Here is a 22170-nt window from a genome sequence, read left to right on the forward strand (position 1 = left end):
CCAGAAATGTGGTTTCCTGCTCTATGATACAAGTCAGGTTTTAGGCATCCTCTGCAACACAAAATACATTTTTGGTGAGATAATCCCTGAGGGCTCATTAAGGCTGCTTTCACATTGAGGCGTGCAGCCGCGGTGACGGTATAGCCGCGCTATTTGTAGCGCGGCTATACTGTCGTATTTACCGCGATATTCGGGCGATAGCGGTGAGGTTTTAACCCCCGCTAGCGGCCGAAAAAGGTTTAATACCGCACTTTACCATTGATTTCAATGGGAAGGCGCGGTATAGGAGCAGTGAACACACCGCTCCTATACCGCGGTAAAGATGCGGCTAGCAGGACTTTTGGAGCGGTCCTGCTAGCACACCGCTTCAATGTGAAAGCTTTCGGGCTTTCACATTGAACACTACAGGGCAGGTTTTTTCATGCGGTATAGCAGCGCTATTTTTAGCGCTGTACCGCACGAAAAACGCCTCAATGTGAAAGGGGCCTTATACTTGCTTCAACTTAATACAGATTAAAGCTTCAACATGATTTTTGGATGCTTTCATCTCGGCAAATGCCCTGGGTGTATGTTGTTTCAATTCGTTTTAAGAGAGCCAAATGGAACCCCAGCTCAGGAGTCCCCCACTCAGCAGATCCCCAGCTCATCGGTACCCTCGTTCAGCAGATCCCCCAGCTCATCGGTACCCTCGTTCAGCAGATCCCCAGCTCATCGGTACCCTCGTTCAGCAGATCCCCCAGCTCATCGGTACCCTCGTTCAGCAGATCCCCCAGCTTATTAGTACCTTGGCGCAGCAAATTCCTCACTCAGTAGTAACTCCCAGCTCTGCTGATCCCACACTCAGTAGTAGTCCGCAGCTCTGCTGATTCTCCTCTATCTGGTCCCGCTCACCTCCTGCCATATCACTCACTTGCTGCTCACCACGTGTGACATCTGCTAGAGATTCTACTATGGCCCCCAAGCTCTGCTGATCCGCTGCTGCTCAGTCCTCTCTCTCTCTCTCTCTCCTTTCGCTATAGTGTTCCCATGTTGCATACCACATAGGTCACCTGCTAGTTGCTCCACTCCAGGCCGGACCCCGCTCACCTTCCTGCTGCTCCAAACAGCACACCAGATGCGACATCTGCACTAAACGCTCCACAAAAAATAAAAACATGAACCGGAAGTGACTGCCGATGACATCTTCCAGATTCGCTTGTTGGTTTCCCAGTGCATCTTGGGATATCTCATACCTGCAATTCCTCCAAAGCAAAGGCAGCGCTGAATAAAAGCCTTTTAAAAGCTGCTATGGAGGCTTTAACACGTTTCCTTACCGAGTCATTGTAAAATGACGTCGGCGGGAGCCCTCCCTCAGAGTGGACGTCATATGACGTCCTTGCATTCCCGGGCGGCGCGCTCCCCCGCCGCATTGCTCGAGACCCGGTGCGCATGCCCGGCCGCCACGATGGCCGCCGGGCACCCGCAATCACGACAGGACCATGGATCTGTGTGTGTGTAAACACACAGATCCATGTCCTGTCAGCAGTGAGGAGACAGATGTGTGTTCCCAAAGCAGACACAGCCCACTAAACTTTTTTTTGCGGATTGGAGGTAGGACACAAGTTGGTTTACATCTACCACTCCTTAGAGGTAAATGTAGACTCCAACTGGGTCGGACTGACTGTGTGAAAGGGGCATGAGCCTGCTTTCACACTAATCTGCTGCGGTTTACCTGCACCGCGGGTGCAACGCAATGTACCCTTTGGCTTTCTTGTACTTTGCAATAGACTTCGATTATATTATGTAGGTTTGGTGCACTTTCAGAAAGCTCACCAAACTCGCAGGTAATAACAGAAGTCTATGGCTCAGTGCAAGGTAACCCCGCAGGTGCACCGCTCTACATCTGTGGATCACTTTAAAAGCAGCACAGTAACCATTGCAGAACACATATGTCCATATATACACTGTGATTTTAGTAATAAACTGACCTTTAATACCAGTATTCTATTCCATCGGAAAGGAGGAGGTCATGGGCCGCATCAGAGGGCTCCGCGGGCCACTGGTTTAGACGCTGCCTGCCCTTTCCTGGGGCCTCCTGGTAGTGCAACAAACGTTTTCCATATCTGAGCAGCCGCTTCAAATAGGCCTTGACTGCTCTCATTACAATGAGAGAGTGTAATCATTTTACTAGCCGATTTGAACGCTGCCTGCCCATTTCTAGGGTCTTCTGGCAGCACAACAAAACGTCAGTTTCCTGTATCTGAAACCTTAGACACTGACACTGCTCCCGGTATGAGAGAGGTTATATAGGGAGGAAACTTCCCGTCTAATTGATCACACCAGTGTCCACCACCTGAAGGTGAGATATAACCCTAATGGGGTTTATCGGCGTATACCGCGCACTTTTTTGCCCTGATAAATCAGGGTAAAATCGTGGGTGCGCGGTATACGCCGATACACGCGCAGAGTTTTGAATACTGCGCCGTACACTCGGGTATAGTCGGGCAGTCTCGGCTCCTTCCGCGCTCACGTCCAGGACGTCAGCGCGAGAGTTGCCGAGCATTGCCGACAATACACGAGTGTACTGCGCTCTGTATATGTTGGCGCAGTATTCAAACTCTGCGCGGGAAACGAGCGGGGAGGACGCCGCAGAAGGACGCCGGACCCGACGAAGAGGACACCCGAAGCCGCAGACGGACGCCAGACCCGACGAAGAGGACACCCGAAGCCGCAGACGGACCCGACGAAGAGGACACCCGAAGCCACAGACGGACGCCGGACCCGACGAAGAGGACACCCGAAGCCGCAGAAGGACGCCGGACCCGACGAAGAGGACACCCGAAGCCGCAGAAGGACGCCGGACCCGACGAGGCCGCCGCGCAAGACACCAAAACTGTAAGTACAAAAAAAACTTTTTTTCCACAGGATTCGGGGCAACTTTAGGGGTGCGCGGTATACGCGGGAGCGCGTTATACCGCGATAAATACGGTATTTCTTTTTGCTGCTTCTCCCTCTCTGAGCTTTGCTGAACGGGGGACTGAAAGAGGCTGGTACCAGGTCAGATTCAGGTACTTACACCGTTTGCATTTAAAAAAAAAAAATAGCAATAATACAAAAATGATGAAAACAGAGCTGCATTATTTGTGCCTTTTATATCTTCCCAGAGCTCAGTTATGAAAAATATACAAATACCCTCAATGTAAGAACCAAGTCCTGAGTCTCTCTTACACTCCTCATCATCGTTATATTTATAACTGCGGTACAGATGCACTTTTCTGCCACAAATCTAAACACCGGTCACTGAAGCCTCTGATGGAAGCAGCCGCCCTCTTGCCCATGGGCCACATACACTAGTTCCAAGGCAATTTTGCTGCCCCAAAACTACTATGCAGCTTGAGAAAGGCCAACTGCATTGGAGTCGGACATAGCTTTGTGACAGATCCCCCTAGAACAGTTTCCGATAGGACAGCTGGAATACGGGGGTCCCATATACTGCTGACCAATCAGCAATGTAAACGGAATGGACTTTTGGAGAGAAGCGATGGCCGTGCTGCAAGCTGCTCTGTTTGGTCGTGTCAAGTTCAGCCAGGTAAAAGCGGGACTTGTGAGATATTTCTGTATGACGGAGACACACATCCGGAGATCAGGAAAAAAGCAGGACAACATGATCTTCTTGTGAAAAGTAAAATGCCACACAGACACCTTTAAAAAGACACCCATAAAAGCTTCAAATATATCCCAAGCAGACGCCCGTCCAGAGGATAGACTGAATATGTACATCCTTACTACCTGCGCAACAAAGCAGGTCAGTGTAAACAGACAGGCCGGAGCCCGAGGGTCATTTTTCCTGGGGACTGGGTCCTGTCCCGCCTGTATTGATGGATATTTTCATGGCGGCTCTGTGCACATCTTCATCGTTCATTGCAGGATCTGCAGGAAAAGAAAATCTGGCGTTAGTGTTTATAGTATATACTCTGTAGCACAAAAAATCTCATTCGTAATTCGGAAGCATTGCTTCTTAAAGCAGAGGTCCACCCCAAAAAGACAAAAAGGCTGCAAAAAATTTGAATTTATTTTTTTGTTATATATACACACTTATCAGAAATGGCTGTTGCTAGGCAGATCGTCCTAATCTGCCACTTCCTATTCAGCGGTAGTCTTCTCCTCCTCTCTTTGTAGTCTGGGACATTTGGGTGCGCTCTCTTCTGGGACCTGTGTGTCTCAGAAGACAGCCGGCCATTCACAAAGCGTTGTGAGACTCACGAATGCACAGTAGGAAATGGGCTGTTTCCTTTACTTCGAATGGCGGTGCCAGGACCCGATCCGATTGACAGATCAGGTTAGGGCGGCCGACATCACGGGCACCCTGGACGGGTAAGTTTATTAACCACTTCAATACCGCACACCGTCATATGACGTCCACAAAGGGGATCTCATATTCTGGGTGGACATCATTAGGGCGTGTGCAATAATTCTAGCACTAGACCTCCTCTGCAACCCTAAACTGGTAACCTGTAAAAAATTTCAAAGCGTCGCCTATGGAGATTTTTAAGTAACGAAGTTTGGCGCCATTCCATGAGTGTGCGCAATTTAAAAAAAAAATACCGCCAAGGCAACAAAGGAGTGGCTCAAGAAGGTTCATGTTTTTTCACCTTAATGCATCCTATGCATTAAGGTGAAAAAACATCTGACAGTTACGGCCCCCCCAGTCCCCCTGTTTTACTTACCTGAGCCCGTTCACCTGCTGCGCTCGCCCCAGACGTCCTCTTCTCCCCTCAGTCTGGCCATTGATAGGCTAGAGTGGATGGATTGATAGAGGCACAGCCATTGTCTCGCGCTACTGTCAAATCGCATCCAATGACGCGGCGGGGGGCAGGGCCAAGTGATACAGTAAGCGGCTATGGCCGCCGCCTGTATCACGGGAGCGCGCCCGCAAGAACTAATAATACCCATGGGAGAGAGCTCCCATGAAGGGGATTAGTTCTTGCGGGGAGGAGCCGAGACAGCTGCCGAGGGACCCCAGAAGACTGGGTTCAGGGCCACTCTGTGCAAAACGAGCTGCACAGTGGAGGCAAGTATAACGTGTTTGTTATTTATTTTATTATCCTTTAGAACCCCTTTAATCCTATAGAAAATTTATGGAGGGAGCCGAAACTTTGCGTTGCCAAGCGACAGCCAAGAAACCTTTAGAATACGCCCTTGATAAAAATTATAGACCTTTAATTTCTTTTTAAGTGGGCAAAATTCACAAAATCTGCAGGGGATCAAATCCTTATTTCCCCCCCACTGTATGCAGCCTCATGGATAAAGACCCACTTCCGTGAGGCCACCTTTATGCGTACAAGTGTCAGGAAGGGGTTAAAATTAAAACAAACCTTGGTCTGCGTTTGCAGAGTTGGTCGTGGCGTTGTTCTCTGCACATTCTTGTCGTTCAGGTTTCGACTGTTGCTGCCTAAAATAAAACACTGTTACAGTACGGGCCATTTACAAAAGGTGAAAACCAAACAGGCTATACAATACTAAAAATTGCGTGTCTCTCCTGTAATAACTGACCCGTGTCTCAGCACTTCTGCCCCCCAGCACTGCATGCTGAATGCTTTGGAGGGAGGGGACCCTCACATACCCATTACGATTTGCCACATCTTCCCCATTCAAACACCTCTAGAGATTTCAATGGCAGTGTGATGCTTAAGCCCAGCGTGGTGAGTGAACGGGGAACGCTGCTCTAAGGCCCCTTTCAGACGTCAGCTCCGCTCGTCCGTGTATTACAAGTCCGTTAACGGACTTGTAATACATCCCTATGGGATCACGTCCATTAGCGGATGGAGCATCCGCTAGCGTCCGCATCCGGTTTTCGGACGGAAGAAAACCCTATTTTTCTTCCGTCCGGCGGAGCGGAACTGATGCAGACGGACAGACGGTCCGTCTGCATCAGGTTCCCCATAGGGCAGAGCGGAGCTGAGACAGGGCGGTCCCTGCACTGTGTGCGGGGACCGCCCTATCCGCCGACAGCTCAGCGGGGATCCCCGCTGAGCCGACGTAGACACACGGAGCGGACCCAGAAACGGTCCGCTCCGTGTGAAAGAGCCCTAAGAGGTAGATTTAAGAAAGCTTGAACACTCAATCTGGTGCAGCTGTGCATGGTAGCCAATCAGCTACTAACTTCAGCTGGTTCAATTAAGCCGACAATAAAACTTGGAAGCCGATTGTTTTTTATGAAGAGCTGCGCCAAATTTACTCTCTAGTTTTAGTAAAACAACCCCCTATGTGTCTTTTAGACGCATAGATCAGGGCTTGGGAGCGAGCACACACCATTGCCCTCATAGCAAGCGGCTGGCTACACTGGTAAAGGGGGAGGAGGCAGGAGCGCCAGTGGGGAACCCGAGAAGAAGAGGATCAGGGCTGCCCTGTGCAAAACATCATTGCACAGGGCAGCCGAGTATGACATGTTATCTAAAAAGAAAAGAAAAAAAAAAAAAGGAAACTTTAATATCACTTGTCACATGTCATACTTACCTCCACTGTGCAGCTCGTTTTGCACATTGTGGCCCCGAATGCCGTCTTCTGGGGTCCCTCGGCGGCTCGCCCAAGGGGGTTACCTTGCAGGCGCGCTCCCAAGTCCTGCATTCGGCGTCCATAGCTGAGTGCAGGACTCACCCCCCTGGCGCAGTGTCATTAGATTTGATTGACAGCAGTGGGGGAGCCAATGGCGGCGCCGCAATCTATCCAATGAAGAGCCGAGAACCCCGGGAAAAGATCCAGCGCATTCTCAAAGCAGGACTTTCCAGGGCTCAGGTAAGTAAAACGGGGGGGGGGGGGGGGGGGCGGTAACCGTCAGTTTTTTTTTACCTTAATGCATCCTATAAAATGTTTACAACCCCTTTAAATTTTAAGGCTTGAAAGCCACGCTGTACCCACATCCATTCACATAACTTTACCTTCAGTAACTACACTTATGTTTTTTTTCTGGTCTTACTTTTCAAAGTACATCTGTCTCCTCTGACGAAGCTGCTCCTGTGTCAGCTTCGACGTCTGCGCCTGTGTCAGCTCCGACGTCTGCGCCTGGCTAGAGGAAGCCAATTCTGTCCCATCCTGGCGGAGTCCTCCTGAAATAATATTACGTGAGAAGACTTGTGGGCTGACCGATATCTACAAACAAATATATCTATTTATTTAGTAGCACAACTATAACTACAGCATTAATGGACTATAAAAAAAAAAAAAAAAAAATGTGCCTTGTTGCTGAAAGGAGGCCACAAAGTTCTGAAAATACTTGTTCAGCCATCCCTCATGGAGTCCAACGGTAAGATTTTACTGCAGCAGTTTGTGGCCCCTGCCCTCTCCTACAGGAAGGGGACATTGCTTTCCACAATAACCGGATCTCATATACTGGAAGTGTAAGTAGCGTGCTGCAATGCGCTCTCTAAGTCTCGTCAGCTGTACCTTGCATGCTGAGTAGTATGGCCCTGCGGAGATCGGCTTCCTCGTCTTCCATGTCTATCTGTTGTCTGCTCAAAGCAAGGGCCTTCTGTAGGTTCTCTTCATCCTCATCCATCCCGGTGGGGCCTTCGGGGCCTTCGTACAACTTGGGCTCTTCCTCGCTTTTTTCAACTCTGCGTCACAGAATAAGACTCAATATTAAAAAGTAGACTGAGAATAAGGACTAGACCCCTGCTTACAGTACATGAGACGATTCCTGTACACAAAAATTATTTTGAAAAATACAATTTGTTTGTATTCATCATAAAAATCCTTTTCTCTGGGTCCACTGCAGCTCTCACAGGATAAGCCCCCTCCTAGCACAGGGGAGCCCAACCTTTTGAAGAGAGAGTGCCACTTAAGCGACTTGGGCCACAATGAGTGGAGCGGGCGGTTGACATGTACATGTCCACTCCGCATATGCAGAATGGACACAGTCCGCTCTACTCTATGGGCCTTCCGATCCGACGAAAGGAGATGGATCCCCTTCTGGTTTTTTTTTTAGAAGGGGTTAAAAGCGATGTGTAGTGCCGCTGCCGAAGCGCTTTGCAATAGTGCCGTGGAGCAATCTGACACTAACTGGCACGGACAACAGCAGCAACACTGAGGCTACTTTCACACTGGGGGGTGTGGTGGCATTATCGGTAAAGTGTCGCTAGTTTTATTCGGCCACTAGCGTGGCGCTTTTAACCCCTGCTAGCGGCCGAGGAAAGGGTTAATGTTGCCCAAAAAGCGCTGATGCCATATCGCTTTGGCAGCGCTGCCCATGCCTTCCAAAAGGCAGGGGCGGTGGAGGAGCGGTGTATACAGCGCTCGCAAACCGTCCAATAAATGCTGCTTGCGGGACTTTTTCTAACATCCTGCAAGCGCTCCGCCCCAGTGTGAAAGCACTTTGGCTTTTACACTGGGACTGCAGATGAGGCAGCATTTTTCTGGCGCTTTACAGCGCTATTTTTAACACTGAAGTGCCTGAAAAATGCCTGTGTGTGAAAGGGGTCTAAATAAGTCTTCCATTAAGGTATTGCTGGCTGTTGCTATCCCAGGGGGATGCATTTGGCATCACTCCCCCTGTGACAGGAGTCGGCTCTATACTGGAAGCATTGTCTTATGCCGCTCTGCTCCGCAGCCGATTGCTTCCTCTACCGCCCGCTTCATTCACAACACTGATGCTCTGGGATGGTGTGTCGGCAAACAGAGATCTGAGTGTGCCAACCCACCATTCCAGAACAGAACCGATTGGGCACCCCTAGCAGGCTGGACACGAAGCCAAAACAGCAGAATAGAATGCTCCCCTCCTTGTGGGCTGTACCCATCTGCACAGGAAGAAAGCCCAATTTTATAGTTTTGTGTCCAAAAAAATTAAGAAGCGCTAGAAATTTTAACTCTTTAAAAAGTTAAAGAGTCATTAAACCAGGGTTCGACAAAATACGGGCGCCCCGGTCGCAATTGCGACTAGAATTAGCGACCTGGCGCCCGGGAAAGGAAGCCTAGGCCTGCAGAAGGCCGCAAAGCCGCTGCCTCAATTACCTGCGTCTGTGCGCCCCCACCACCCCCGCTGCGCGGTTTGTAATTGAGCCCACGGCTTTGCGGCCTTCTGCAGGCCTAAGCTTCCTTCTGTGATCTGGCGCCATCTTGTGGTGGCCGTTGGCATGACAAGTAAACCAGCAATTCTAATGGAGCTTCCCCAGTGTTTTCACTGCCATCTCCTTCCCTCTAATTAGAACCCCCGAACCCCCAAACACACACACACACACACACACACACACACACACACATATATATATATATGTTTTTTTTTTATTTTTTTTTATTCCAACACCCTAGAGAATAAAATGGCGGGCGTTGCAATACGTACACCGTATTTGCGCAGCGGTCTTACAAGCACACTTTTTTGGGAAAAAAAATACACTTTTTTTTAATAAAAAAACAAGACAACAGTAAAGTTACCCAATTTTTTTATACTATGAAAGATAATGTTACGCCGAGTAAATTGATACCCAACATGTCACGCTTCAAAATTGCGTCCGCTCGTGGAATGGCGACAAACTTTTACCCTTTAAAATCTCCATAGGCGACGTTTAAAAAATTCTACAGGTTGCATGTTTTGAGTTACAGAGGAGGTCTAGGGCTAGAATTATTTCTCTCGCTCTGCCGAATCGCAAAAAGTGGCCTGGTCTTTGACCACCCAAAGTGTCCGGGGCTGAAGTGGACAAGCCTAGACTCTTGGGTAGAGCTTATCCTCAAGCCATGACTTTGGTTCCATATTGAAACCAGCATCAGGGGGTGGACAGATGGGTGCTTTCCTGGTTAACAAAGGCAGGAGTGTTTTTCTGCTGCAATGCTAATCATTATGCAGCAATCTGTTCCTCGGCTCCTGCTGCACCCACTCAGCTCCTGCCCACCTTAGCTCACCAAAAAAGACTTTGGTGCTTTCTTTAGAAAAAGCAGTGAAGATTTATGAAGTTTACGAGTTCCCCATGACAAAAGAGCAAAACGCGTGGTGAACACAGCCAGGTGAAGGTGGTCTCTTATTACCACCATAGGACTTCATGGATGTGCGGCACCAGGGATCTTTCCTCTCTCCCATTCAGAGATTTATGGAGCCGTGGCCTTTCCCCAAGCATTGTGCCATTTGTCATCACTTCAGATTAGGAGTTACTGGTGCTAAAAAAACACTGGAAAAAAAACAAAAAAAACACAGCTGTTAAATGTACCTTTGGTTTCGAGCAGCCAGGTCCTCTCCAATGAGCCTCGGTCGCTGCATCTGCTGAACTAGAACCATCTGCAGGAGCTGGTCAGCCTCACAGTCTGGAAGGTCACCCTTTACTACAAAAATGGAGTAGCCTGGATAGGGAAAAAAAAGGGGGAGGGGTTACAGTATTCTGGTGAATGGCAATGTGTACTGCAGGAACTTTTGGATAAAAAAATAAATAAAAATAAAATAAAAAAAAGCGCGCATCCACTACTATTCAATCAAAAAAAGTTTCTACTGGCTACTGATGACATCTATGATCAGTTGTCATTGGACACAGCCGATTGGCACTTTACCTCAATCTTTGATCCCAGAGAACGCCGCACGCACCCTGCAGCAGGCGCAATCACGGAACTAGCCGCCTGCGCTGTAGCCATCATTCGGTTATAGCGCGGTCGATAAGCTGTTAATTAGCAGCAGTCAGCGTGTTTTAGGTAGGACAAAAAAATAAAGCAAAACTCACACTATTGCTTCTGGGCTCTACTACGGGTGCAAAAAACAAAATACCATACACATATGTAGTAACACTGCGATCATCAGGAGCAGGAGAATTTATTTTGGGTTGTTCTTTGGTGGAAGGTTATTTTTTGTTTTTTTCTACCATTTTGGGCCAGTTTTCCTTTCATAATAAAAATAAGTGGCCTTAAAGTGGAGGTTCCACCTGAAAAAAAAATATTCCACCAAAAATCTTAAAAAAAAAAAAAAAAAAAAAAAAAAAAAAATTATTACTCACCCTAAATAGCTGTTGCTATGCGGAAGTGCCTAATCTGCCTCTTCATCCACCGCGGTGGATTCTCTTCCTCCTCCTACACTGGGTGTCTTCTTGTGAATGGGGCGCGCTGCATTCTGGGAACTGTGTGTGTCCCAGAAAGCAGCCGGCCCATTCACAAAGCGCCGTGCGGCTCGCGCATGCACAGTAGGAAACGGGCAGTGAAGCCGTACCGCTTTACTGCGTTTCCCTTACTGTGGATGGCGGCGCTTGGAGCTGCTAGGATCGAGGATCGGCCTCGGCGGGGGCAGACATCGCTGGCGGCTAGGAAAGGCAAGTGTCCTTATTAAAAGTCAGCAGCTACAGTGTTAGTAGCTGCTGACTTAAATTTTTTTTTTTTTTTTGTAATGGAACATCCGCTTTAAGTATACCATAGAGACACCACCCCTGGTACCTTGGCCTTTAGTACACCATAGAGATACCACCCCCCTGGTGCCTAGGCCTTTAGGCCCCTTTCACACGGTGCCGCCCCGGGCGTCGGCGGTAAAACGCCGCCATTGTTGGTGGCGCCTTACCGTCAGATTTGCAGTGCTTTTTCGGCCGCTAGCAGGGCGGTTTTACCCCTGCTAGCGTTCGAAAAAAAGTGTTGAATTACGCCCGCAAAGAGCAGCAACAGCAGCGTTTTGCTGGTGGTACAGTGGCGCTGCCCATTGATTTCAAAGGGCAGGAGCGCATTAGGAGCGGTGAGTTCCTAAAGAAGCTGCTGGTGTCCTGCCGACGCCCTGCCAGCGCACCGCTCCAGTGTGATCGGGCTTTCACACTGGAGTGAATGGAACAGGGCCGTTTTGCAGGCACGCTATATCGCCTGCAAAATGCCCTCAGTGCGAAAGGGGTCTATGTACACCATAGAAATACCACCCACTGGTGCCTCGGCCTGTAGTACACCACAGAGATACCACCCCTGATGCCTTGGCCTGTAGTAAACCACAGAGATACCACCCCTGGTGCCTTGGCCTTATGTACACCATAGAGAGATGCCACCCCTGGTGCCTTGGCCTTTAGTAAACCACAGAGATACCACCCCTGGTGCCTTGGCCTTTAGTACACCACAGAGATACCACCCCTGGTGCCTTGGCCTTTAGTAAACCACAGAGATACCACCCCTGGTGCCTTGGCCTTTAGTATACCATAGAGAGATGCCACCCCTGGTGCCTTGAACGAATTAATAACTTGTATAGAGCTACAAATGCAAACTGAATCGCCTCAAGGTGCTTTTGCAGCCAGTGTCTGCCTGGCTGGTGCGGTCATTTACCCCGTAGGATCTCAACGCGCTTGGGACACACATTCGTACACATATATACTGGGCCAATATGGACAAGATCCAATTAACCTACCAGCATGTCTGGAGTGTGGGAGGAAACCGGAGTACCCGGAGGAAACCCAAGCAGACACAGGGAGAACATGCAAACTCCAGGCAGATGGTGTCGTGGTCGGGATTAGAACCAGCGACCCTCTTGCTGCTAGGTGAAAGTTCTAACCACTATACCACTGTGCTGCCTTGGCCTTTATTACAGCATAGAGAGATACCACCCCTGGTGCCTAGGCCTTTAGTACTCCATTGTTTACTTGCTGTCAGGGAGGGTGGTTCCCCTAAACTGATGCATATATTATTTTTTTATTTAATGGGAAGTTATAGCTCTACTTTAAATGCAGAGAGATTTACCTTCCTGTTGGAGCTGAGCCAAGAATAGTGCAAGGTAAGTGTCCGATATGAGTTCTGGACCCGTCAACAATGAGTTCAAGTTAAACCACTGCAAAAAATGAAAGGAAAAGAGGTAAAACAAATAGGCAATAACACAAGAAGGAGAACTGATGACACCACATTTCTTTAGTCATCAAAATAATAACTTCATTAATCACGTCCCGCCTGTAGGATGCCATACGACATCCTTAGGTTGAAGTGGAGATATCTGGATGATGGGTGCAGCTACAGGCATCATCCAGATATCTTTGTTTTCAGACAGCGATTCCCTCGCTTGTAAAAGCCATCCTAGCAGCTGTTCAGCTGCTGAATTGCTTTTACATGCAGCAGGGACATCCCCACACGTCCCCCTCCCCTCTCGCTGCGCTCCTGTGCGATCAGGAAGCCAGAGATCCGTTCTGGCGGTGGTTTACTTATAATCAGGACAGCTCTATGACCCTGGGAGGCCGGACATGACGTCACTTCTGGCTCTGGCAGATGTAAACAATGCAGAGCAGAGATCAAAGTTTTTTTTTTTTTTTGATCTGATGCTTTCCAGGCTAAAGGAAATAGCTGGGGGTCTTATTGACCCCAGATGTCTCTATAAAAAGAGGACCTGGCATGCCTCATTTATATTACAAGGGATGTTTACATTTCTTGTTATAGGTATAAAAGTGGTAAAAAAAAAAATTCCAACGCCCCTGTCCCGTTGTACTCGCGCGCAGAAGGAAAAACACACATAGGTTTTGCCTATGTAAACAGCATTCGCACCACACGTGAGGTGTTGCCACAAACGATAGAGCGAGAGCAATAATTTTAGCGCTAGACCTCCTCTGTAACTGTAAACTGATAACCTGTAAAAAAAAAAAAATCAAGCGTAGGCTATGGAGATTTGTAAGTACCGACGTTTGGCTCTATTCCACGAGTGTGCCCAGTTTTAAAGCGTGACACTTTAGGTATCCATTTACTCAGCGCAACATTATCCTTTAGATTTTTCCGAAAAGTTGGGCTACGTATTGCATTTCAAAAATTGCTGCACAAATACCATTTGACATAAATTACAATGAGCGCCATTTTATTCTCTAGGACCGAGCTTGACAAATTTGTTTGGAATCTAGGAGCCAGCTAAAAAAAGTTAGGAACCAGGAACGCGCCCCGTCCCGCCGAGCGCAGAAGCTAACGCATAAGTGAGTAGCGCCCGCATATGTAAACGGTGTTCAAACCACACATGTGAGGTATCGCCACGATTGGTAGAGTGAGAACAATAATTCTTAGCCCTAGACGACCTCTGTAACTCGAAACATGCAACCTGTAGAATTTTTTAAAACGTTGTCTATGGAGATTATAAAGGGTAAATGTTTGTTGCCATTCCACGAGTGCACGCAATTTTGAAGCGTGACATGTTGGGTATCAATTTACTCGGCGTAACATTATCTTTCACAATATAAAAAATAAATTGGGCTAACTTTACTGGTGTGTTATTTTTAATAAAAAAAAAGTGTATTTTTTCCCCAAAAAAGTGCGCTTGTAAGATTGCTGCGCAAATACGGTGTGACAGAAAGTATTGCAATGACCGCCATTTTATTCTGTTAGGATAAAAAATATACATAATGTTTGGGGGTTCTAATTTGAGGGAAGGAGATGGCAGTGAAAACAGACCGGGGAAGCTCCATTAGCATTGCTGGTTGTCTTGTCATACCAACGGCCACCACAAGATGGCTCCAGATCACAGAAGGAAGCATAGGCCTGCAGAAGGCCGCAAAGCCGCAGCCCGACGCGATCGCGCGGCGGTGGGGGCGCACGGAGACACAGGATACCCCAGCTGTGCCGCCCCAGGTTGCTAATTCTAATCGCAATGACGACCTGGTACCCGAGATTTGTCGAACCCTGCTCTAGGATCTCTGCTAAAAAATATACATATAATGTTTAAGGGTTCCGAGTAATTTTCTTAGCAAAAATTATGATTTCTACATGTAGGAGAGGAATGCCAGAATTGGTGTGGGTGGAAATTTGTTAACGTGTGTTTATTTACATTATATATATATATATAAAATCATATTTGATACAGCTACCCACACTTGTCTACGGTTGGCCACACATGATGCAATGCAACACATCAGTACGGGGAGAAGGCGAAGCCTGCATCAATACTATGGGAGGGAGGGAAGCAAGTCACGCAGATGACAGCAGTGAGCTGCTTCAGATTACATGCAGCATGTGTATTCTGAGTTCATCAGCTTCCAAGTTCTCCCTATTCACTCCTGACATTATAATGACACTCACTGTTAGATTAAATCGCAAGCTGAAATTTTTGTACTCAGCCCGTCACAGCTCCTGTAAGAAAAAGTGTGGAAGGTACATTGGAAGGTATGATGCATAACAGAGCGCTGGGCTATCCAATCAGTGCTTTTTTTTCTTTTTTTTTTTTAGTATAATCCGCTGCTCAAAGCTACTTTAAAGGAAGTCTGTGCTGAGAGGAATAGTGAGTCTGCTATGGCTGACATCTCCTAAAAGGACAAGTTTCCTTTAAAGCATACATTTTTGTAGTAAATGGCCCATTTAAAAAAAATTTTTTTTTAATAATATAACATTTATTATACTTTTTTTTTTTTTTTTCAGGATTTAAAAACACCTTTGCAATAAAATGTATGGCTCGCTTATTACATAACACACCCTCATCTGAAAATCGCTGCATTATACCTATAGAAGAAATAAAAAAAAAAAAAAATAATTAAAAATAAATTGGAAAAGGGTTAAAAAATATACTCACCTCACCCCTGACTTCTAGAGGGGGGTAGGGAAGCAAAGGATTTTGTTAGAAGCTGCACTGTACTAAAAGGTATCTTCTCCCAAGACTGGAGATTCTTTAAAGCAGAGCTCCGCTGAAAAAAATATTGAAATCCAGCAGCTACAAATACTGCAGCTGCTGACTTTTAATATTGGGACACTTACCTGTCCTGGAGTCCAGCGCCGTCCGCAGCAGAGGAAGAGCGATCGCTCGTCACTCTGCTGCCCCCCCCACCATCCTCGGTGAGGGAACCAGGAAGTGAAACGCTCCGGCTTCACTGCCCGGTTCCCTACGGCGCATGCGCGAGTCGCGCTACGCCTGCCTATTGGCTCCCGCTGTAAACTGGGAGCCGAGTGTTCCCAGCAAACGGGGGGGGGGGGCGGGGGATTGGACGGGAGGTGACGTCATGCCCGTTGTCTGCCCGAGACTGTGACCGGAAGTGGGTGCAAATACCTGTCTTTAGACAAGTATCTGCACCCCCCTCCCCCCTGAAAGGTGTCAAATGTGACACCGGATGGGGGGAGGGTTCCGATCAGCAGGGGTTCCACTTTAGGGTGGAGCTCCGCTTTAAGGACTCGTTTAAAAACACAGCGGTATAGCTGAACCACACTGCAAGTAAAACGAACCACATGAAGACCAGGGCTTTTCTGGCACTTTTTGTGTACAAGTTTAAATCTGTATATTTTTCTAGAAATTTACTGTACAGTGGAACCTCGGATTACAAGCATAATCCGTTCCAGGAGAATGCTCGTAATCCAAAAGTACTCGCATATCAAAGTGAGTTTCCCCATTGAAGTCCATGTAAACTAAAATAATTTGTTCCGCATTGACTTCAATGGCATGCAATACCGCATGCGGCAATAGGGGCACCGAAGAACCTCGGAAACGGCCGAAAAGGTCCGAGGACACCTCGGCAAACCTCGGAAAGACTTTATTCCCGAGATTTGCCGAGCTGTCCTCTGGCCTTTCTGTGCATTTCCGATCAGCTGCGATTGGCTCCAGCGCCCCCTTCCTCAGGCCAAACGCGGTACTGCACACCGCTTTGGCCTGCATCATGCTTCTGTTGCGAGACAACACTCACAAACTCTTCCTCTACAAGTGTGCAAAGTTTGTTGTCCAGGGGACCTACGGCCAGGGAGCACCGATTTTTCAAAGCCGGGCACCCCTTCCATAGACTCCCATGTTAAACGACAGTCTAGTCATGGGCACAGTGAGGCATGGGCACAGTGAGGCAAAGTAAGGCACAGTGAGGCATGCAGATGGACACCCTACTCGAGTCAAAAAGTTTTCCCATTTTTTTTGTGGTAAAATTAGGTGCCTTGGCTTATACTCGAGTATATACGGTACATATGCGTGCGTGACTTACAAGCGCGTTGGCTTCTGCGCGGGAGCACGAAGGGATGGGGGCAATTAAAAAAAAAAAAAAAATTCTTATGCATTTTATTTTTTATACTGTCACTTTTTTTTTTTTTTTTTTTAGTACTTTTATTCCTTTTACAAGGAATGCAAAACATCTCTTGTAATAGAAATAGGGATGACAGGTCCTCTTTAAAAGATGAGATCTGGAGTCAAAAAAGACCCCCAAATCTCTTCTTTACTTTTTTTTTTTTGATCTTTTGCTTTTACCTGCCGAGTTCCTTCAAAAACTGTGTGCAAGTGTACCTAGAAGAAATTGATGCTGGTTTAACCACTTAAGGACAGAGCCTCTTTCTGAGATGTGGTGTTTACAAGTTAAAATCATTATTTTTTGGCTAGAAAAACGGGGTTACTTACCGGTAACATCCCTTTTCCTGGAGTCTTTCAGGACAGGTACTGTAGAGAGACACAGGCTCCTCCCCTCACAGGAAACACCGCCTTCCAATTAAGAATTTAAGCCTCATCCTCCCTCAGCTCCTCAGTTTTTTCCAGAGTACCTCCGGCCAGCTGGGGAGACACAAGAACACGTCATAAAAGTATAAAATTACATCTTACCTGACGGCCTCGTCTGATGAGTTTCCATAATATCCCCTACAACAAAAGAGGGTGGGTACCAGTGCTGTCCTGAAAGACTCCAGGAAAAGGGATGTTACCGGTAAGTAACCCCGTTTTTCCCTGTTCGTCTTTCAGGACAGGTACTGTAGAGAGGATAAGCGAGCACCTTACCCTAGGGTGGGACAACTGCTTGCAGTACTTTGCGTCCAAAAGCCTGGTCTTTGGTTGAAAGTAGGTCCAGTCTGTAATGTTTTACAAACGTTGAGAAACTAGACCATGTTGCAGCCTTGCAGATCTGCTCCGGGGAAGCACCAGCACACTCTGCTTGGGAAGTTGCTACTGCCCTGGTGGAATGAGCCTTGATACCCTGTGGAGGCTCTACTCCCCTAGAAGAATAGGCTAGAACGATGGCTGCCCTTAACCACCTGGCTATCGTGCGTCTAGAAGCCCTAGACCCTTTCTTGGACCCAGAAAACAAAACAAATAGTGAATCAGCTTTCCTGAACTGACTTGTGTAATCCAAGTATTGTAGGACACACCTCCTAACATCTAGGTTGTGAAACTTGTGTTCCTGTTCCCTCACAGGATTTGAACAAAAAGAAGGCAATGTTATTTCTTGACTTCTGTGAAACTTAGAAGCTACCTTTGGTAGAAAAGCCGGATCTGTCTTAAAAATGATGCGATCCGGAAAAACTTGAAAAAAGGGGACCCTAATAGATAGGGCCTCGAGTTCGCTCACTCTCCTGGCAGTAGTGATCGCTACTAAAAACACTGTTTTGAGAGTGATCACTTTTAAACTACATTTGTCTAAAGGCTCAAATGGTTCTACTGTAAAGGCTTGAAGAACCAATGAGAGATCCCAAACTGGGAAGTTGGAGGTTTTAACAGGTCTCCGTCTACTCAAAGCCTTAAAAAATCTAGAGACCCAAGGGTCAAATGCTAGTTGTTTTTCAAAAAATACACTTAGCGCTGACACCTGACCCTTCAGCGTGCTAGTTGCCAATCCTTTATCAGCTCCAGCTTGAAGAAATTCTAAAACAGCCACAGAGCTGTTGACACTGAATGAGCTTTCTGCACACCAGATGTTAAACCGTTTCCACACTTTTTGGTAAATGGCTTGCGTCTCCTTCTTTCTACAGCTTAGGAGTGTTTCAACCAAGCGTTCTGAAAACCCTTTGCCCCTCAGCAGCTCTTCCTCAGAAGCCAGGCTGCCAGGTTCCATCTCTCTACCTGCGGGCAGCAGATTGGACCCTGCAAAAGGAGATCCTCCCGAATTGATAGAATCCAAGGAGATTCTATCGATAGATTTTTTAGGATAGAGAACCATGGTCTCCTGGGCCAATGAGGTGCGATGAGAATGAGTGTTGTGTTCTCCCCCTGCAGTTTCCTCAGGACTGCTGGTATTAGAACCGGAGGGGGGAAAGCATAACACCTGGAGAACTTCCAGGTTTGGGCCAGAGCGTCCACCGCCAGAGCTCCATCCCATCTGTTTAGGGAAAAAAAGAGCCGAGTTTTGGCATTTTCTCTTGAGGCGAATAAATCCACCTCCGGAAGACCCCATCTTTGAGTGATCGCTCTGAAAACTTCCTGATTCAGAACCCAATCGCCCTCCCTCAGTTTCTTCCTGCTGAGGAAGTCTGCGACCTGATTTAATTCTCCCTTCAGATGTATGGCTGAGAGGGACAAGACATTGGCCTCCGCCCATATGAGAATAGATTTTGTCAGATCCCATAAGGACTTGCTCCTGGTGCCCCCCTGCTTGTTGACATAAGCTACTGCCGAGGAGTTGTCTGTCCTGATTCGAACATGCTGTCCCTGCAGCTCCTTCTGAAAGGCTTTGAGGGCTAACTCTATCGCTTTTAGTTCTCTCCAATTCGAAGATTTTTGCGAGTCCTCTTTTGCCCAGCGACCCTGTGTCAGAAGGGAGTCCAGGTGTGCTCCCCAACCGGAGCCACTGGCATCTGTTGTCACTGTTCTGGAAATCGGGGAGATCCAATCCAGGCCCTGTAAAAGGTTCGCCCCCTTCCTCCACCACCAAAGGGACCTCTTGATGTGAACCGGTATGGATATCAGGGAATCCAAGGATTCCGGTTTGTGGTCCCAAATGTTCAGTATGAACAGTTGTAGAGGTCGGAAATGCAGACCCGCCCACTGCACTGCAGGAAGACAAGATGTTAATAACCCCAGAGCTGACATGACTTTCCTTATCGGAAGCTGGCAACTGCTCTGAAGAAGTGATATTACGTTGTCCACCTTCTGAACTTTTTCTATTGGGAGAAAAGTCATCTGTCTGGTTGAGTCCAGTACATATCCCAGAAAAGTGACTCTTTGGGAGGGTGTCAGGCTGGATTTTTCCAGATTGAGTAACCAACCTAGGTTCTCCAGAATCCCCTTTGCAACCTGGAGGTCCTGGGACAACCGTGTCGGAGAGTCTGCAAAGAATAGCAGATCGTCCAGGTAAGCTATCACCAGGATGCCCTTGAGACGTAGAAAGGCTAGTACCTCCACCATCACTTTGGTGAATATGCGGGGGGAAGAGGAGAGCCCGAAGGGGAGTGCTTTGAATTGCAGGTGAAACATCCCCTCTCTGGACCTCACGGCCAGTCTGAGAAATCTCTGATGGCATTCCGCTATTGGGATGTGTAGGTAGGCATCCTTTAAATCTATGGATGCCATGAAGCAGTTCGGAAGGAGGAGTGTCCTCACGGAATAGATGGAATCCATCCGAAACCGTTTGTACGTGACCGAGGTGTTTAGAGGTTTTAAATTCAGTATAAGCCTGAATTTTCCTGAAGGCTTGCGGACCACAAATATGTGGGAGTAGAAGCCCTTTCCTATCTCCTCCGATGGAACCCGAACTACCACCTCCTGATCCTCCAACTCCTGAAGAGAGGAGATCAGAGCCACAGATTTCTCTTTGCATTGGGGCAAATTGGTGACTAAGAGTCTGGATGGGGGGGGACTTGAGAATTCTAGTCTGTACCCTCTCCTTATGATCCCCAGCACAAATTGGTTGCTGGTGATCGTCTCCCATTGTGGGAGAAAGGCCCCCAACCTTCCTCCCACCTTGACTCCGTCATTGAGGTTTTTGGGGCTGTTCAGGAGCACGAAAAAGTGCCCCGGCACGGCCTTTCCCTTTTGGTCCCCAAAACTTTTTCTTTCCCTCAGGTTTGGGGACTTCCACCTTCTTTTGGGTCCAGAATTTTTTCTTTGTCTGTCCCCCAAATTTTTTCTTTAAGGGGAAAGCCTTCTTCTTGTCGGCTGTACGATCTAAGACAGCCTCCAAGCCTGGCCCAAATAATAAGTCTCCTGTAAGGGGGATCCCGCACAATTTAACCTTTGAGGCGCTATCCCCCTGCCATGTCTTGAGCCAGAGAGCTCTTCTTGCAGAATTAGATAGAGCTGCAGATCTGGCAGACATGCGGATTGACTCTGCTGAGGCGTCCGCTACATACCGTACGCCACTCAGTAAAGTTGGAAAAGAGGAAAGTATAGTCTCTTTTGGCGTTCCGGCCTCAATATGTGCCTTAATTTGTAAGAGCCAATGCTCTAAATTACGGGCCACCACTGTTGCTGCCATAGCTGGCTTAAGGTTCCCCTGGGAAGCATCCCAGGACTTTTTTAATAGCGAATCCATCCGCCTGTCCATGGGGTCTGAAAGGACCCCCATGTCCTCAAACGCCAAGTCCGTATGTCGGGATACCTGCGAAAAGGCGGCATCTAGTTTGGGGGATTTGTTCCATACTGAAGCCTCCTCTTCAGAAAAAGGAAACCTCCTCTTCAAAGAGTTTGAGAAGAAAGGTTTCCTCTCTGGGTCCTGCCATTCTTTTTTGATGGCATTGACCAGTACTTCATGGACTGGAAAAACCCTTTTCTTTTGTTCTCCCAAACCACTGTACATCTGGTCATGGAGTGACAGTGTCTTTTTCTCCTCAACTATCCCTAAAGTAGCGTGGATAGTTTCCAATAACTCTTCCACCTCTTCAAGGGAAAGCTTGTAGCGAGAGACCTTTGAGGACCCTGCCTCTGTCTTCTCACTATCTGACTCCTCTTGGGAGCTAGAAGCGGCACTGTCTTGCTCCTCCTCAGCATCCTCTCTGATATCCGCAGGTTTCTCTCTACTCCCAGAGGGAAGAACCTCAGGATTCGGTGGAATTACCTGTTGCGCTACAGAAGGGCTGCTTTGGGGCAATTGAAAATTAGCAAAAATATCTTTAAACGATTGAAAGGTGCCAGAAAGCTCTTTCATAGAAGCTGCTAATTCAGATGCCTGCTCTGCCTCCCTTTCTTTAACCAGCCCCTCAATACATCTCCTGCAAAGTGCTTTGTTCCAACTCTCACTAAGTGAAGATCTGCAGGAAGGGCATTTCTTCCTGCTGTGGGCTGATTTTTCTGTGGATTTCTGAAAAACACAGAAGAAAGTGGAGGCTAGATTAAAAGAGAGACCAGCGCATAACACAGGTAACCGCCAGGAGTGTTCTAGGACCAACCACCACCAGGGTTCCAGACACACTACACTAACAAACTCCCCGACCACCAGGAGAAGAAAACAAAAAAATCACCAGTGAAGCTGTACAACATGATAAGGGAACACCACCCCAGGGTTCTCCTTACCTTAGAGTGGCTGGTGCTGTCGTCATCCGGAGGTGCACGGGAAGCCTCTGCTTCCGACATCTCGCTGAGGAATGTGGTCGCGACTGCCTGCCAAAACGCCGACCCTACGGCTGAGAAGAGAGAGGCCGCACCAGCCC

At 47.8% G+C, this 22170-nt stretch overlaps 1 protein-coding gene across 1 annotated transcript in view; it reads right to left on the reverse strand.

Moving 5' to 3' along the window:
• Positions 1–3112: 3112 nt before the first annotated feature.
• The window catches only part of ATXN3 (ataxin 3), a 41460-nt gene continuing 22402 nt past the window's right edge, over positions 3113–22170 (reverse strand). The window contains exons 6-11 of the mRNA XM_040333838.1: positions 12643–12730; positions 10173–10302; positions 7423–7592; positions 6956–7085; positions 5355–5431; positions 3113–3909 (exon numbers count right to left, since the gene is read on the reverse strand). Coding sequence (XP_040189772.1) covers positions 3818–3909; positions 5355–5431; positions 6956–7085; positions 7423–7592; positions 10173–10302; positions 12643–12730 — 687 coding nt within the window. The 3' untranslated portion in view covers positions 3113–3817. The remainder of the gene's footprint in view (positions 3910–5354; positions 5432–6955; positions 7086–7422; positions 7593–10172; positions 10303–12642; positions 12731–22170) is intronic.

Source organism: Rana temporaria, chromosome 13 (genome assembly GCF_905171775.1).
Source record: "Rana temporaria chromosome 13, aRanTem1.1, whole genome shotgun sequence".
In the NCBI taxonomy this organism is placed as follows: Eukaryota; Metazoa; Chordata; class Amphibia; order Anura; family Ranidae; genus Rana; species Rana temporaria.